This window comes from Tupaia chinensis, unplaced genomic scaffold (assembly GCF_000334495.1).
Source record: "Tupaia chinensis unplaced genomic scaffold, TupChi_1.0 Scaffold000063_1, whole genome shotgun sequence".
Taxonomy (NCBI): domain Eukaryota; kingdom Metazoa; phylum Chordata; class Mammalia; order Scandentia; family Tupaiidae; genus Tupaia; species Tupaia belangeri.
The window spans coordinates 1,046,581-1,064,360 of record NW_006159521.1 but is presented as its reverse complement, the minus strand read 5'-3'; the positions used below and the strand labels follow the sequence as shown (position 1 = coordinate 1,064,360).

General features: G+C 42.5%; 2 protein-coding genes across 2 annotated transcripts in view; both read left to right on the top strand.

Moving 5' to 3' along the window:
- The window catches only part of TRIP4 (thyroid hormone receptor interactor 4), an 85,181-nt gene extending 75,038 nt beyond the window's left edge, over positions 1–10,143 (top strand). The window contains exon 13 of the mRNA XM_006141733.3: positions 9,863–10,143. Within this exon, the coding sequence (XP_006141795.1) occupies positions 9,863–9,930 (68 nt within the window). The 3' untranslated portion in view covers positions 9,931–10,143. The remainder of the gene's footprint in view (positions 1–9,862) is intronic.
- A 7,556-nt stretch (positions 10,144–17,699) lies between these two features.
- Positions 17,700–17,780, top strand: part of ZNF609 (zinc finger protein 609) — a 278,967-nt gene continuing 278,886 nt past the window's right edge. Inside the window, exon 1 of the mRNA XM_014593219.2 lies at positions 17,700–17,720. The gene's annotated coding sequence lies outside the window, so the exon portion shown is untranslated. The remainder of the gene's footprint in view (positions 17,721–17,780) is intronic.

The window sequence follows — 17,780 nt, the reverse complement described above, 5'->3', positions numbered from 1 at the left end:
TTTAAGCCCCCGGGTCCGGGACACTAACCGCGGTCGACTACGTGGGAGTCCAGCGACATAGCCATTACGCTAACTGCTGGTTCCCTTGTTATTATTTTTTAATTTGACCAGAGAGAGAGAGAAAGGGAAAGCAAGAAAACAAGCACCCAGGTTTGGGACTCCAACCATGGTTGGCCATGTGGGAATCCAGTGTCTCAACCACCATGCCACCTGTTGGCCCAATTCCCTTTACTAAAAAAATGTTGAAAGTTTATTATTTATTTCTTCCATGATTGAGAGAGACAGAGGGAGAACACTCCCATCAGGACCTTGACACCATGATCCACCCCCAGCTAGCCCTGGATCATGGGCACATGTGGGAAGTCTCTGGATACAAACCCAGCACCTTCTCATGTGGATCAGTCTCACACAGCATCATGTTTATTGCTGTGCCACCATCCGGTTCCCTTCTTCCATGTTCTTAGTTTTCTCTCCCATTTTCTTTTCTTTTTCTTTTCTTTTCTTTCTTTCTTTTTTTTGAAAGATTTTTGCTATCGGGTGTGTACACATTCTAGGGAGACAGACAGAGAGGCAGAAAGCGAGAAATCATCCCCCATGGGGGGTGGCCATGCCTCAGTCCCTTCTCTACTCTCAGGATTTTGGGCATGCGTGCACATGTGAGTTTCAAGCCTCTGGGTCCAAAACTCAAACTGCATTCGGCCATGTAGGAGTCCAGAGGCATAACCATTATGCCATCTGCTGGTCCCCATCTTGTTTTTCATCTGTTCTGTGTAAATAAGATTCAGCTCTTTTTCTGACATGTTTTTATAATTCAGTGCTTTTTTTTTTAATCCAGAGACCTACCTTCATTACATATATGGCCTTTGCTCTCTTTAATATTTAATGGGGGGAGTAATACCCTTAGGAGAAAGCTTTAATAACTTTTGTCTTTTCTTCACTGTTTCTTTTGGTTTATGGTAGTCCAGACAAGGTGAAACATTGATCAAAAATAATAAGTGGTAAACATCTTTTTTTTTAATTATTTATTTATTATCACTATTTTTTTTTTTCAATTTTGACCAGCTAAAGATAGAGAGAGAGAAAACAAGCCACCAGGTCCAGAATTCAAACAATGGTCAGCCGTGTGGGAGTCCAGCACCTTTAACCACTATGTCACCTGCAGGCCCCAACTTTTTTTTTTTTTTAAGAGAGACTTTTCCTATAGGGTGCGTGCACTCACCAAAGAAATAGAAACAGAAAGCAAGAAATCATCCCCCCAGGGGAGATGGTCATGCCGTAATCCCTTTTCCTCTAGTGTTCTCTTGGTATTTGGGGCACGCATGCACACGACCCCCAGGCCGCCAAGTCTTGTCCTTGAACCATGGACAACTACTGGGAGTCTAGCAACGTAACCATTATGCCATCTGCTGGTCCCCAGTGGTGAACACTTTTAAAAAGAAATAAAAGATGAACCACTATGATGCATCTCAGAAAAGAATAAAAAACTTATCTTTTTGCCAAAGGACATGGGCACTCATCAGAGAGGAGAAAGCATACCTCAGTATGGTATGGTCATGCCACAATCCTTTTTCATCTTCTCCATTCAATCAGGATTCTCCTGGTGTGTTTTTTCAGGACATCATGGCCAAGACCTGAACTGTGATTGGATTGGCCATGTGGGATGCAGTTCCCAATGCACAGCACTTAACCACTATGCTACAGGGCCAGCCCTCCCACCCACGGTCGTTTTTTGTTTTTCTTTTTTTAGTTTATTTATATATTACTTTCAAGACATAGAGAGATAGCCCCCTTAAGAGTATCTTGACATTGCAGTCTTCCCCCCATTCAGCCAGCCCTGGATCATGGGCATGTGTGTGTCCATTGATCTCTGGACACAAACCTGAAACCTTTCCATATATGTCAGTTAGGCACAGCATCACATTTTACCACTGCACCACTGTCTGACCCCTCAGGGGGAAAAAAAAGTTTTGTTAAGGATTTTGCCATAGGGCATATGTGCTCACTAGAGAGGCAGTGAGAGGGAACGTGAGAAATCACCCCCATCCTGGGGTGATTAACCATGCAGCAATCCCTTCTCCTCCAATCTGGGATTTTGGGCACATATGTGCACATGCCCAGCATGATTTTCAGCCTACCAGATCTGAGACTCCGACCACTAGTGACCCTGTGGAAGTCTGATCACCATGCCACCTGCTGACCCCCAGAAAAAAAAATTTATTTAGAGAGTGAGCCTACCTAAAGATGTTAGTTTGTTATTAAATCTCAATTCTCTGTAGTTCCATATTTAATTCCTCATTACCACTTCTAAAACCCTATCACTCTATTAGAACTCCCTTTTCTTAGGGGACACTTTCAGTAGTTTAGAATTAGAAAAGTCTTTAATCTCAGTAACACAGGGAATATATAGTGGGCTCTTTTATTTTTGTTTTTGTTGTTGTTGTTGTTGTTTTTTGAGAGGTTTTCGCTATAGGGCGCGTGCGCTCGCCAGACAGAGAGAGACAGACAGAAAGCGAGAAATCACCCCCCAGGGGGGATGGCCACACCGCAATCCCTTCTCCTCCATTCTCCTCTTGGGATCTTGGGCACGCACGCACACGCATCCAGCGTGAGTCTCAAGCCACTGGCTCCGGGACGCGAACCGTGGTTGACTACATGGGAGTCCAGCGACATAGCCATTATGCTAACTGCTGGTCCCTATTTTTGTTTTTTATATGCTTGTTTGTTTTCAATTTGCTAGAGGGTGTGTGTGCTTGGGGAGAGACTGTGTATATGTCTGTGTGTGTGTGTGAGAGAGAGAAGCACCTCACGAGAGAGCAGGAAAGAGAAAAGCACCCCCTGTGGGGCATGGTTACACTACAATCCCTTTTCCTCTATCTCTCCTTTTGGGTTTTGGACTTGCATGCACATGTGCCTGACTTGTTTTTTCAGCTGCCATGTTTGGGACTGGAGCTGTCAGCTATGTGGCATCCAACTGCCTTAACCACCACATCACTAGCTGGCCCACACTTGGCTCTTCATTTGGAGAATTCATCACAATTTCACTTAGATGATATTGTTAAACAGAGTGATTAAGTTCCATTGTATTAATATTAATATTCCACTTCAAGCACTATGGCTGGGGTCAGCAGGTGGTGTGGTGGTTGAGGGCACTGGACTCATGTGGCTGACTGCAGTTTGGGTCCTGGACCTGGCAGCTTTCTTTCTCACTTTCCTTTTCTCTCTCTCACTCTGTCCCTCTCTGGTCAAATTAAAACAAATAAGTAAATACATAAAGTTAAATAAAATACATATTAAAAAAATTTTAAAGCACTATTTCTTGGGGCTACCAGGTGGTATGCTGATTAGGGTGCTGGACTCCTACTGGTTCAAGTCTCAGATCTGGTGGCTTGCTTTCTCACTTTGTCTCTCTCTCTCTGGTCAAATTGAAAAATAATAGTAACAATTAAATAGACAAGTAGTTCTTTTTTTTAAAAAAAGGCGCTATGGCTTAATTGTATGTGTGTGGGGGGGAGGGGGATGGATAAAACCTAGCCACCCTTTGTAGATTAGTTATATGAGAAATATATTCCAAGTTCCAAATTTTTGACTTGCAGATAAACTTTCCAAATATGATCCATTTGCATGTTATTTTACATGCATGCGTGTATGTGTATATGCCTTAAATTACAATATGTGTTTAGTCTGTTTATGTTTTGGACCTGTAAACCTGAGCCTGCTTGGCCTTAGGGTAATTGTCTCTCTTGAAATTGAAAAAAGATTCAGAAAAGAGCAATGTGCAAAATGATATCACTTGGGGGGGGGGGTCCAGCAGGTGGCATTGTGGTTAAGGTGCTGGACTCCCACATGGCTGAATCCATTGTTCAAGTCCTGGACACTGACAGCAGCATGAAAATCACACCAGGTGCATGTGTGCACATGCCCAAAACCCTGGGACGAGAACGGAGGAGCAGGGATTGTGGTGTGGCTAGCTCTCTCAGGGGTGATTTCTCACTTTCCCTCTCACTTTCACCTGCCAGTGAGCATACATGCCCTATGCCAAGAACCAAAACAATAAAGTAATTAAAAAGAAAGAAAGGAAATTATATCACTCGACTGTGAAAATGTAAAAAAGTTAAGTATGTTAGATTGTACGGGTCGAATGCTCCAAGAGATAAAGGAACATTTTTTTTTTTACTTTAGCTACATGCTCTATAAGCTCATGCAAATATTGCCTTGTATCTTATGCAAAGCATGTGAAAATCCCTATGAGAGTTCTATCGACTGATGACAAGTACTTTTTCCCCTTTTAACTTCTTGCCCATCTGCTGCACATGCATTTGATTTTCTCTTAGACACTATGATTGAGGATGTGGTTTCACTCTGAAATGCTTTAGGTACCAAGTGTAAAAATATCGGGGAAATACAGAAACTAAGAATTACCACTCTACTCCTAATGAGTGCGTTGTATGTTACTACAGCTCATTGTCCGGAGCCCAAGTCTTGAAAGGCCGTACTGAACTGGAATTCAGAGCTTTTTGTTCCTGCAATCCAAGGGCAGCCATGATGACTGTTCATGCACGAAGCCCCACTTCCTTGCCCTCATAGCCCACCACTGACCCAAGAGTTGCTGCTGTTGGCAAACTCTGGTAGATGTTAGGGATACAGAAAATCCTTGACTGTGAGGAGTTCGCAGATTGCTAGCACATGTCTGGTTCTATGAAGCAGGCTTGAGGATGAAAGAATTTCTGAATCACTGGCTCTGCCCTGGAAATCCTTATTCCTCTTGTACCTCCTTTCGTCTGTTAGTTTACCATTTTATGACATCATCATTGAAGCCCGAGATTAGTCTGCCTACCGGGGAGAACTTTGTTCTGATGGGTGGATCTTATCTGAGGTGGTCTCATGTAAGGTCTTTCACAATCAGACTGGAGTGTTCTGAAACTTAGATTTGGAATGTTCTAAAGCGTCAAGAATGTGAAGAAAGTGATGTCTTTTCTTCTCCCCCCCCCCCCATTTTTAAAAATCTTTTTTTAGTACGAAGAATCTGAAGTAAATGTAAAGACTGGTATTATATGATAAATGAAAGGTGAAACTGAGACCATAATTAAGAAACACAGCTTCATAGGTTCATGTACCTACTATTTGAACAGAATCCCAACCTGTTTCCTGGCTTTAAGTTTTGTTTGTTTTGTTTTGTTTTTTAAGAATTTTTTTATTTCATTTTATTTATTCATTCATTTTAATTTGACCATGGAGAGACACAGAGAGAGAGAGAGAAAGCAAAAATGCAAGTCACCAGGTCTAGGATATGAACCTGAGTCGGCTATGTGGGAGTGTCCAATGCCCAGACCACCACGCCACCTGCTGGTCCCCACCTGGCTTTAAGTTTTAAGCAAAGTTCCTTAGCATTTCTTTGATTTATTAAAGCTAAAACTGCTTTTTCTTGAAGTTAAAAAAATATAATAAAAAGTACCTGTTTAATGACTGTAGTAAGCTATATAGCATCAGCTAGGTGCTGTCTTATAGTATATTCATTCTACTCAGGGTTTCACGCCTAAACTCCAATAGGTATTCGCAGATATGTATATACCACCTGAACTTGCTATTGAAAGTAGTTAGATTATTTAAGAAATTTTGTGAATCAATAAAATGTGGGAGAAAAAGGAATGGAAAACGACTGTGGACACCTGAAATAGTGTGGGAGGAGAGTGGGAAATGGCAGAGGGTGAGAAATAGGGGGGGAAATACATGTATATACACACACACAAACATAAACACACACATATACACACACACATATATATGAAACTAGAAATGGAAAATTATTGACGGTAACATGTATGATTAAGCCACTGTGCAGTATATTTTGGATGGGAAATCACATTTTGTATGCTGTGACAATGGTCAGTGAATGAATGTAAATTAATTAATTAAAAACATAATAATAAAAAAGAAAGAAAAGAAACACAGCTTCTGAATCAGCAGGTGGCATGGCGGTTAAGGCATTGGACCCCATGTAGCCGACTCCATGGTTCAGGTTCTGGACCTGGACGCCTGCAAACATGCTGTGTGTGTGTGTACGCGTGTGCATGCATGCGCAGAATCCCTAGAGGAGCGTGGAGAAAAAAAGATTGTGGTATGACCATTCCCCCTTGCAGGTGATTTCTAACTTTCCCTCTCTCTATGTCTCTCTCTAGTGAGCACATGTGGCAAAAAAAATCTTTTTTTTAAAAAGTATTTATTTAGTTTTATTTGTTATTATTATTTTAATTTGACTAGAGAGTGAGAGAAAGTGAGAAAACAAGTTACCAGGTCTGGGACTTGAACTGCAGTCCGCCATGTGGGAGCCTAGTACCTTAACTACCACACCATCTGCCTGGCAAAAAATCTTTTAAAAAAAAGAAAAAAGAAACACAATTTCTTTCTTTTTTTTTTTTTTTTTAGAGGTTTTGACTATAGGGCACATGCGATCGTCATACAGACAGAGAGAGACAGAAAGACAAGAAGTGAGAAATCACCCCCCAGGGGGGATGGCCACACCACAATCCCTTCTCCTCTGTTCTCGTCTCGGGATCTTGGGCACGCACACACACGCGCCCAACATGAGTTTTAAGCCGCTGGGTCCGGGACGCGAACCACAGTTGACTATGTGGGAGTCCAGCAACATAGCCATTATGCTAGCTGCTGGTCTCAAGAAACACAACTTCTAAGCCTCAGCATAAATGATGGAGTCAAGCTAACTTTTTCAGGGGACTTTAAATTTATGAAGCACTTTAATGTATATTATTTCAATTTATGATTTGATTAAATGACTTAGCATATGTAAAATACTTGGCACAGTGCCTGGTATATAGAAAACACTGGGAACCAGCAGTTAGCGTAATGGCTATGTCGCTGGACTCCCACATAGTCGACCGCGGTTCGCGTCCCGGACCCGGTGGCTTGAAACTCACGCTGGGCGCGTGTGCGTGCGTGCCCAAGATCCCAAGAGGAGAATGGAGGAGAAGGGATTGCGGTGTGACCATCCCCCCTGGGGGGTGATTTCTCACTTTCTGTCTCTATGTCTCTCTCTGTCTGGCGAGCGCACGCGCCCTAAAAAAAAAGAAAAAAAGAAAAAAGAAAACACTTAGTGTTAGTTGTAATGTTCTCAATAATGAGGAGCAGGCGGCATGGTGGTTGAGGTGCTGGACTCCCACATGGCTGACTGTGGTTTGAGTCCTAGACCAGGCAGGACTTTTCTCACTTTCCTCCTCTCATTCTGGTCAACTTCAATAAAATAAAATAATGACAATGAATAAAGTTAAATAAAATAATTCTTTAAAAAAATAAATAACTTTGAGTTAGTAGGAGTGTTTTCCTCCTTTCATTGTACAATTGAATATACAGGTATGTAGACATTGTGTTCTACTCATGTCTTTCTGGCTCTGTTTTTCCTGCTCTTCACTTTATTAGTTTGCCTCAGAAACAAATTATTCCAATTTACATTTCACTTTTAGAGCACAGTTTATAGCGCTGGAAGGGGCCTTCAGTATTGTGTAGTTCAGTTTCATCTTAGAGTTGAAAAAAACTGAGGACAGGAGTGACTAGATGAATATCCTCAAGGTTATACAGTCCAGCTAGGTCAGAAGTACTACTGGGAGCTGAGTCTTCCAGTTTATTGAATAAAAAAAAAAAAAAAAAAAAAAAAAAAAAAAACCACCCTCAAGTGCCCATTAGCAAGAAGACAGATAAATAAACTGCGAACCAGGCATATAATAATATCCATAACAGTTACCGGAAGAAAACAGCAAAAAGCTGGCAACATGTAGCAACAAGGGTAAATCTCACAAATACCAAGAAAACAAAAGAAGCTGCAGAATAATACATATGTATAAATCCATTTATAGGAAGTTTAACACATGCAAAACAATATTTTATGTGTGCATGTATGTGTGAAATAAAAGTGAAAAAACATGCATGGAAATAAATACTAAATTTAACATTAATTACCTTTGAGGGAGGCGGGAAGAGAAAATGAGTGAGGAAGGGACACTGGGAACTTAAATTATATTTGCAATAATGGATTTCTTAAATTTGGTGGTAAGCACATGTTTATTTGTTGTATTATTATTCTAATTGTTATTGCCAGAGTACATGTGTGCTCACCAGAGAGAGAGAGAGAGAGAATGGGGCAAGAGGGTACCTCTCTCAATAAAAAAAAAAAAATGGACATCTAGAGTCCTAGATGGAATTCTAAGTTCTGTCCTAGTTTGTCCTAAAAAAGAATTAGATTCAGTTCTTATTTGTACCTCTGGGTACTAACACCTTTACAATGAATACTCTTATGTTTACCTGATACCTACTGTTTGGTTCCTGTGTTGTTCCCATAATATAAAGGTTTTGAATTTGTAGTGTCTACCTTCTTTGTTTAATTCATTTGATAAAAGCATTTATTGAGTATCTACCATTTGGCAGTCACCATGGTCGTGTTAGAGATACAAAGGCAAACTTGCCTTGTAATAGGGCTCCTTGCCAGATTGTTGGCACATGTTTGGGTTTCTAGCCAGGCAGCCTCGGGGATGAAAGAACTCCTAAATCCCTGGGAATGCCCTATGCTCTAAAGCCCAAATTAAAATCAACAGCATTGTGAATGTTGTGGATGGCATTCACGATATTACTTTGGTTTGTGAAGAAAGCCAGGAAAGGACATGATGTTTTTCTAGAAGCTGGAGAAAGACTGGGGATAAGAGGGGTGACAGGACAGGGCGGGGGCATTAAGGAAACTGTGTTAGGCTGGGGTAGTTTTCACAATCTCCCTGTGCAGTGGCCAGGACCTCTATTCTTATCTTAGTTGGACAAATGAGAATATTGAAGTCCAGAAAGACTGAATGACTTGCCCCAGGTCATCCAGCTCTTAATACCAGAAGAGGGTGGACTGGAGTCTCCTGATTGCTGCAACAAGTGAGAGTGACGACAGCCCAGGGCTGGCTGTGGGTATGAACCTGTGCTTACCTGGCTGCCCTTGCAGGGGAAGGTTCCTTGTTTGGTTTTGTTTGTTTTTTTCTTGCTGAGGCTCAACTGAACTGTATTTCTATTTTGAGCATCAGCATTGTTATTGACTTAGAGGAGACTGTTTATAGAAGAAAGCAAACTTGAAACTGTTCTCAAGCCAGACAGACAGGAGCTCTATTAAGATTCTCTTCATGAGATGGCTCCTAAGGCCGCTGTCTCTGAACCAAACTGTGCTAGTAGAGCTGAAGAGCCAGAGGTCAGAAGCCACATCAGTGTGAAGTACTTCTCTTTAGGGTTACCTGGGATGGGAAGTTCCCTTGTTCTCTAAGCTTAACACTTAGAAGAGTCCTACAGCCTATGACCTTTACCCTTCTTAGCTGGTGATAGGGGCCCTTTGTCAGTAAAGCATTCATGTGGATTCTACTGCACTCTTTCAGGTCACTCCCCTTATTAAGACTGAGGTAGCAAAGGGGTGAGTTGAACTGCTTTTCTCATTGAGAAGGAGGTTCGCATATTATGCTCAGCCAGTTAACAGGTCAGAGGAATGGGTTTCCTACTGTGTGAAAAAGCCTTCCTTTATTGAGTGTGTGTATTCTTAAAAAATTTGCCTTAGCATCAAGCATCCTGAAAAATGAGATCTTTTCTAGTAGCTATAAAATTAGAAATAAACTACTTAACTCTTGACAGGTGTGTGTGTGTGTCTATACTGTGTTTCCCATTGCTTCCTCATTCTTACAAAATAAACCCTGAAGTTTGGATGTGTCTGAGTCCTCAAGCACAATAATTGAATGTGACAGGAACACAGTAACCAGAAGACCTGGGAGGCCATGAAAGATTTGCATTGCAAATATAAAAAATAAATAATGAGACTTTTTTTTTCCTCTCCTTACAGGGAAACTGGATTCCAAGATCCATCAAGGAGCAAAGAAGGGGTTAATGAAGCAGAATAAAGCTGTCTGACCCAGGAGAAAAGGAGCTATACAGCATAGTGGAGTTCTGTGTACTGAATCTGCTATCCCCCGGTCCGCTGGAATTGAAGCAGCAGACATCTAAAGCTTGGCATCAGGCTTAAATCTCTCAGAATTTAAACTCTTACAAAATCTGAATATTTTTCTTAAAACATGGGGTTCTTATAATTATGTAAATGGGTCAAAATGTTTGAATATATTATGTATAAAAACCTATTAAAAATTTTGAGGTCTTTGACATTTTTTAAAGAATGGTATCAGAAAAGAAAGGAACCAGTTGGAAATTACTTTCCTCTCTGAGATTTATATTTGTAGTTAGAAAAGTTCTTAACGGAGCTTCATGATTTTTTGAGGGACTCCTTAGATTTCACACTTTCTTTTTTCAATGAGAGTCTTCTAAAGTACTAGGATGTGTGAGGAACCCTGTGTTTAATACAGACCTGTAATTGGATAAAAAGAGTCAAGTTTTCTGCTCTGGTCCAATGTCCCTTAACATGAACTGATTGAAAACCCTGAGTGAAAAGTGAAAAGCTGAGTAACCACCCTCATTGGCAGATTTTTTTTTTTTTGGAAGGGGTAACCTGAAGTTCTCCCACTTTGTTCTTCAGTCTGAGAAGCCAGGACATGGAGGAATCAGACTGAGAAGAGCTGGAGCCACCTGCTAAAACAGCATGAAGCCGCCCTGGTTGTTTTGTTTGTCCAAGCATCACTTGGATGGGGCAATTAGAAACAAACTGAAAAATATAAGCCTTCAGCAAATGCATCCATATACCCCCCAAATGCTTAAACCAAACCTTTTAAACTATCTACCTCCTAGGAAGCTATGAGCCTTAGAAAAAACAAGAAGTGGTTCGAAATGGGATTTTTACTAGTAGTCTGCCCCTGTGTAGTGAAGCATGTTTCTGAGGCTGTTTTGAAGAGCTGTCAGAATCTCAGTTGCTGGCATCCTGAGGAAATTCATGGTCTTAAATGTGTATGTTCTGCTTTTTATAAAGCAACACCACCACACTGGGGAAGTTGGACTCCCTCCAGCAGTTGTGTGCATGACTTAAAAAAGGGAGAGGGAGGGAGAGGAAAAAAAAAGTGCCCTGTGTTATGAAAAAGATTAATTTCCCCTTTCTTTAATCCTTCATATTCAGCGTTTATTTGCATTGAAATGCCTCCACTCATTATGCATTGATGTTCACTCAACTGTGAACTGTGCTTGTTGCATAGCTCTAGGCATTGGTTCTGCAGGGCCTGATCACTCTGGATTCCCAGGGAAAGCCCACCCGATTCTCCTACTGGTGATGTATACATGCAGTATTCTTTTTCTGTTCAACCTTGTGGAGAAAGTGGAAAGGACAGCCAAAGGCACTTCTTTAGAGAAAAGAAAGTCTCTCTCTGGCCTCCTGCAGACCTACTATTAATGAAGCCATACTGGGTTCACATACAGTTAATAGTTTACCAAGCAGTACCACCTTGAATTCTGTGCTGGATTAATACCAAAATGAAACTAAGAAACAGGAGGTAAAGAGCCTAGGGAGGCAAAAAAAGTTTCTCTGCCTCTTTATTTAAACAACAGTCTGAACACAGAGGAGCCTGGATTGATTTTTCCACCTGGGTAGATTGCATGTGCATGCCTGAAGAAAAAACATCAGAAGCTGCAACAGATCAGGTTATGCAACCATTTTGTGTGCCGTGATAAGAAAGTTTACAAGAACTTTACAAGTGTACAAGAACCCACCTCGGGATCCAAAATCTGCAGCTGGAGCCACATGCGTAAATGGCAGGGTAACTTGGAAACTTCTCCTTTTCGTGGTTAGACCACAAAGGCCTGTCTTTAGTTCACATGGTGGTGGTGGTGTAAGGTCTCTCTTATTTGTGGAGACACCAGGAAGTGTGGGAGAAACTTGGGGGTAGACGGCTCTCAGTTGCTCAGTGATGAATGGCATAATTTAAAGCCTAGTGGAAATTCTTAGCCTGAGTGCAAACTCGCCCAGGAATAGACTTTCCGCACTCGGCGGCAGCACTTTGCTCTGACCCTGGGACAGCTTGGCCTGAGGGAAGTTTCACATTTCTGAGCTGGTTTTCTATTGTAGCCTAAATACCTCCATCCCTCTATGGATGGTTGGGTTTAGCTGGCATCAATTTGTGTACTACCTAACTGATTTAGCAGATTTTGCCTGTTTGATTTTTACTTTGGTTTTCCAGGCAGGCCTCAGTCTCCTTTATATATGGTCCAAGTAGAATCTGTATGAGACCAGAGACTTTCTCAGTCCGGATTTAGGCTTTCGCCTTGTACTCAGAGGTGGAATAGAGGAAGGGTTTGTTTTTTTTTTTTCCTTGCTATTTATTATAGCTAGTCTGGAGAAAGAAAACTAGGTTTCCCTTTTCTTCTTTTTAAATTAGAAATCTACAGAAACCCATATTTTCCTAGGGAGTAGGTGTGAAAAATTTTGACTTTTAAGAATACTTCTAGGGACCAGCAGATGGCATACTGATTTTGTCACTGAACTCCCATGTAGTTGACCACGGTTTGAGTCCCAGACCCAGTGACTTAAAACTCATGCCAAGAGCGTGTGCCTGTGTGCCCAAAATCCTGAGAGGAAAATGGAGAAGGGATTGCAGCCTAGCCATTCTCCTTGGGGCATGATTTCTCACTTTCTGTTTGTCTTTCTCTGTCTCTCCAGTGAGTGCACGCTCCCTATATAAAAAAATCCCTCTTGGGAACCAGCAGTTAGCGTAATGGCTATGTCGCTGGACTCCCACGTAGTCGACCGCGGTTCGCGTCCCGGACCCGGTGGCTTAAAACTTACGCCGGGTGCGTGTGCATGTGTGCCCAAGATCCCGAGAGGAGAATGGAGGAGAAAGGATTGTGGCGTGACCATCCCCCCTGGGGGGTGATTTCTCACTTTCTGTCTCTCTGTCTGTCTCTCTCTGTCTGGCGAGCGCACGCACCCTATAGCGAAAACCTCTCAAAAAAAATCCCTCAATAAAAATAATAAAGAGGTGCCAGCAGATGGCATGGTGGTAAAGACAGCTGGACTCCCACATGGTTGACCACAGTTCAAGTCCCAGACCTGATGGCTTACTTTCTCACTTTCCTTCTCTCTCTCTCTCTCTCTCTCTCTGGTTAACTTAAAAAAAGAAAAACCAATAAATAAAATAATTTTTCAAAAAAAATAAAGATTACTTCTACAAATAATTACAAAGTTAGAACTTCTGTGAGTGTTAACTCTGTGTCTTTCCCTTTTAACTAGTCTCTATTAAAGCCTACTTATGTGGATTTCATTTAATTTAACTATTTTTTTTAATGCCTTTGGCTAGAGGTGTTAGCCAAGATTGAAACAGTATGGGGGTTGTTCTCATGGCCAGCTAAAGAAGACCATTAAAAAGCAGGCATCTATAAACAAGAGAAATCAGGGAACTTTAGTTTGTTAGGCCTAGGGGAGGAAATGAAATTCAGTGACAAAGGATATTTTTTTCCTTGAGATTCAAATAGCAAGTACGCATCTGCTGTTCTCGGCTTCTGTGAGTGTGTTGGGAGGAAGGTGATCCGTATCACAGGGTCCAGCAGCCACAGGAGGTCCAGCATGTGGAGGGCTTTTCTACTTCTCTCACGCAGGGAAGAAAGAACATGGCTACCATGCCATCCTCTGACACGAAGAAATTTGCATAAGCGTACCTTTATGTGTGTGCACATATCGTGGTTTCATTCATAGGGTGAAACTTGGTAAACTGTTCAAAGGCCCCATAGAGAAAAACTGTTAAATATACCCTATCTTGGAGTCAGAAAAGTGGGTGCATGTGTTTGCTGTGGGGGGCAGGGAGATATCCACTAGAATCTGTAGAGAGGTATGTCACAGGAAGGTAGTGAGATCTTGGCATGGGGTGGGAGTGGGGGAATGTCTATGTAGAAGATTTGAGGTGAACCTAGGGACCAGCAAATGGCATAGCGGTTATGTCACTGGATTCCCACATGGCCGACCATGGTTCGAGTCCCAGTGGCTTGAAAATCATGCCAGGTGTGTGTGGGTGCCCAAGATCCCAGGAGGAGAATGGAAGAGGGATTTTGGCATCGCCACTCCTACTGAGGGAAGAGGTGATTTCTCACTTTTCCTCTCTGCCTTGGTGAGCGAACACACCCTAAGGCAAAAAAACTCTTTAATAAAAAGTTTTGAGGTTAGTCTTATCTACTAGCTACATAAATTTATTTACAATTCAGTTGAGTGAAATTAATGATTCAGTTCTTTTTTATGAAGAGGTTTTTGCTATAGGTTGCGTGTGCTCGCCAGAGAGAGAGAGACAGAGATATAGAAAGCAAGAAATCACCCCCCAGGGTGATGGCCATGCCACAATCCCTTCTCCTCCATTCTCCTCTTGGGATCTTGGGCACGCACACACACACACCCGGTGTGAGTTTTAAGCCACTGGGTCCGGGATGTGAACTGCAGTCGACTACATGGGAGTCCAGTGACATAGCCATTATGCTAACTGCTGGTCCCAATGATTCAGTTCTTTAGTCACTGTTAACTGTATTTCAGATGCTCCACTTGCCAAGTGTGGCAAGTAACTTTTTTTTTTTTTCTTCTGTAGAAGTTTTTGCTATAGGGCACGTGCACTCTCCAGAAAGAGAGAGACAGAAAGTGAGAAATCACCCCCCAGGGAGGATGGCCACACCGCAATCCCTTCTCCATTCTCCTCTCTTGGGATCTTGGGCACGCACACACACACACCCGGTGTGAGTTTTAAGCCACTGGGTCCGGGATGTGAACTGCAGTCGACTACATGGGAGTCCAGTGACATAGCCATTATGCTAACTGCTGGTCCCGGCAAGTAACTTCTGAATTGGACAGCACATATGTAGAGCATTTCTGTCAGGTTGTGCTTGTCTGGATGAGATGTTGGTAAACTTTATAAAGGGCCAGATAGCAAATATTTGAGGACTTGCTCTACTGTTCTAGTGCAAATGCTTCCATAAACAATAACATAAATTGAAGGTTAATGCCAATAAAATTATTTATGACACTGAGCTTTGAATTTCATGTAATTTTCACATTATGGAATATTCTTTGGTTCTTTATTTCTATTATTTAAATTTGTTACAGGGTGTGTCTGCTCACCAGAGAGGGAGGGAAAGTGAGAAAGCCTCCCTTAGAGGAGATGGCCACACTGTTATCTCCTCTCCTTCATTCTCCCCTCAGGATCTTGGGCATGCACACACAAACGCCTGGAATGTCTCAAGCCGCAGGGTCTGAGACTGGAACTGTGCAGTCAGCCATATGGGATCCAGCTGCCCCCAACTTCCACCCACCAGCTGGCCCCTGGATCGTTTTATAACCATGTAAAAATTTAAAACCATCTTTAGCTGATGGGACATAACAAAACAGGCTGTGAGCCTGATTTGACCCATGGGTCAATAGTTAGCTAACCACGGTCTAGAGGAATAGGAAGTCAAAACTGAAGATGTTCTTACTTTGGGCTGCTGGTAGAATGGTGATTAAGGCAGCTGGATCTCACTATGGCTGACTGCCCGGTTTGAGTCTTGGACCCAGCAGGTTGTAAAACATGCCAGGTGTGTATGTGTGTGCCCAAAATCTTGAAAGGAGAGATGAAGGGATTGTGGTATGACCATGACCCATGGAGGGTGCTTTCTCACTTTCCCTTTCTTTTATTTCTTTTAACCAAGTGTGCATCCCTATGAACAAGTTATAAATTTTCTTACCATATAAGACACCTGATCACTTGAAAATTTTTAGTCGCTCTTCCATCCTGAAGAACTTCCTTCACCTATAAACTGGGAGTCATCGGTAGGAATATGTACTTTCCTTCTCTATTTTTGCAATCTACTCTGTCAAACTCCTTCAATAGGAGATGACTACTATAATGTTTAAATCTTTTTTCAAAATTATTTTATTGGGACCAGCAGTTAGCATAATGGCTATGTCGCTGGACTCTCACGTAGTCCACTGCGGTTCGAATCCTGGACCTGGTGGCTTAAACTCACACCAGGCACGTGTGTGTGCGTGCCCAAGATCCCAAAAGGAGAATGGAGGAGGAAGGGATTGCAGCGTGGCCATCCCACCTGGGAGGTGATTTCTCGCTTTCTGTCTCTCTGTCTCTCTCTGTCTTGCGAGTGCACGTGCCCTATAGCAAAGACCTCTCCAAAAAAAAAAATTATGTTATTTAGGGGCCGGCAGGTGTCCATGGTGGTTAGGGGCACTGCATTCTCACATGGCTGACTGAGGTTCAAGTCTCAGACCTGGTGGATTGCTTTCTCACTCTCTCTCTCTCTCTCTGTCCTCTGGTCAAATTGAAATAAACAAATGAATAAATACATGAATAAAGTTAAATGAAAAAATGTACAAATTATTTTGTTTACCTCTATTTATTGTTATTATTTTCAAATTAGACCAGAGAGAGGGAAAGTGAGAAAGCAAGCCACCAGATTTGAGACTTGAACCGCAGTCGGCTATATGGGAGTCCAGCGCCTTTAACCACCTACCGGCCCCTAATGTTTAAATCTTTCATGAAATCACACCTAAGTCTAAAATCTAAAAGACCAACCCCGTGTCTTTCTCTACTAAGTGGCTGAATCCTTCCCTGTGACCTTGTTCAGCATAGATGGGAAGTTTGCTATCACCTGGGTCAGTTCTGTCCCTGTACTCTACCAGAACAGCATCAATACTGGAGGACCCAAGAGGGATGCTTTTTCCTGGATCAGACAGGGTTAGTGTTCATCTTCAACAGTCAACCCCTCGTGCCCACTCACACCCACTCTCCCTTTTTTACTCTGGAGAAGTATATGGGGAGGAAAGGGATTTTATGACCTCGCTCTATCTCCAAATCACATGCTACCTTGAATGGCACTGTTGAAGGATGCCTTGGATAAGAGAAGAAAGAAGAAAGGAAAGATAACCGCAGAGCGAATAAAACGGTCAAGGACACAGGAAGGACATAATAGGGGCTAAGACATGGGATCCTTGAGAACTGAGATAAATGTGTTCACTGTGGAAAGAGATGGAAGTCTTAGGTCATGAAGAATGTGGTATTTTTAACAAGTGAGGTGGGTGGGAGGGTTCAGGTAAGCAAGGACTGAATGCCTATTGTCTACTAGATAGTGCACTGGGCTATCAGATGAATGGCAGGTAAGGACAGAAAAGTTTACAATCCTTAGAATGGCGGATTGGAGAAGGACAGAATTAGAGTTTTAGATAACAAAAAAGCAAGATTTAGTAATATAGAATGGCGAAGTATAAAAGGGTTATAAAAGGATTAGAAATGGGTACTTTGGAGAGGAAAACAAGTGGCAATACTTAAAAGAAACTGGAGAACAAAGGCTAACAAATTAGGGGGTTGGTACTTTGCTGAACTAAGGGGTAAATGGATGAAACCATCACGAGCTGTGGTTGCTTTTCTGTTCTTTGTGATGTTCGCGTTCAGTCCCCAGCATGGTCCCCACGCTGAAGGACATCTACCGATTTGGTTCCTTCTGCATTTAAGGTACATTGCTTCCCCCCAGAGACCTCTCTGCGGGAAGTCTGGTCCAGCGAGAGTTCTTTCCACGAGGAGAGAGCGTTAGATTCGAGCTCTCCGATCCAGGTTTCTTCGAGTTTATCTCTGTTTTAACCGGCTCGCCGGGTTTTCCAGCATTCCCGGAGCGATGATTCTCTAATCCGGGCTCCGGGTGACCGCGCATTCCGAGACCCAAGATCTGGCTCCTTCATCCAGGTTCCGGGTTTCCCCTGAGCTCGCCGGCTCCTGACTACACACCAGCAGGGAATCCGGATCCGAGGGCCTGTAAGTCCAGTGTCCGGGTCTTCCGGGCGGCCCTGGTTGTCCCGGATCGCGGCGGCGGCG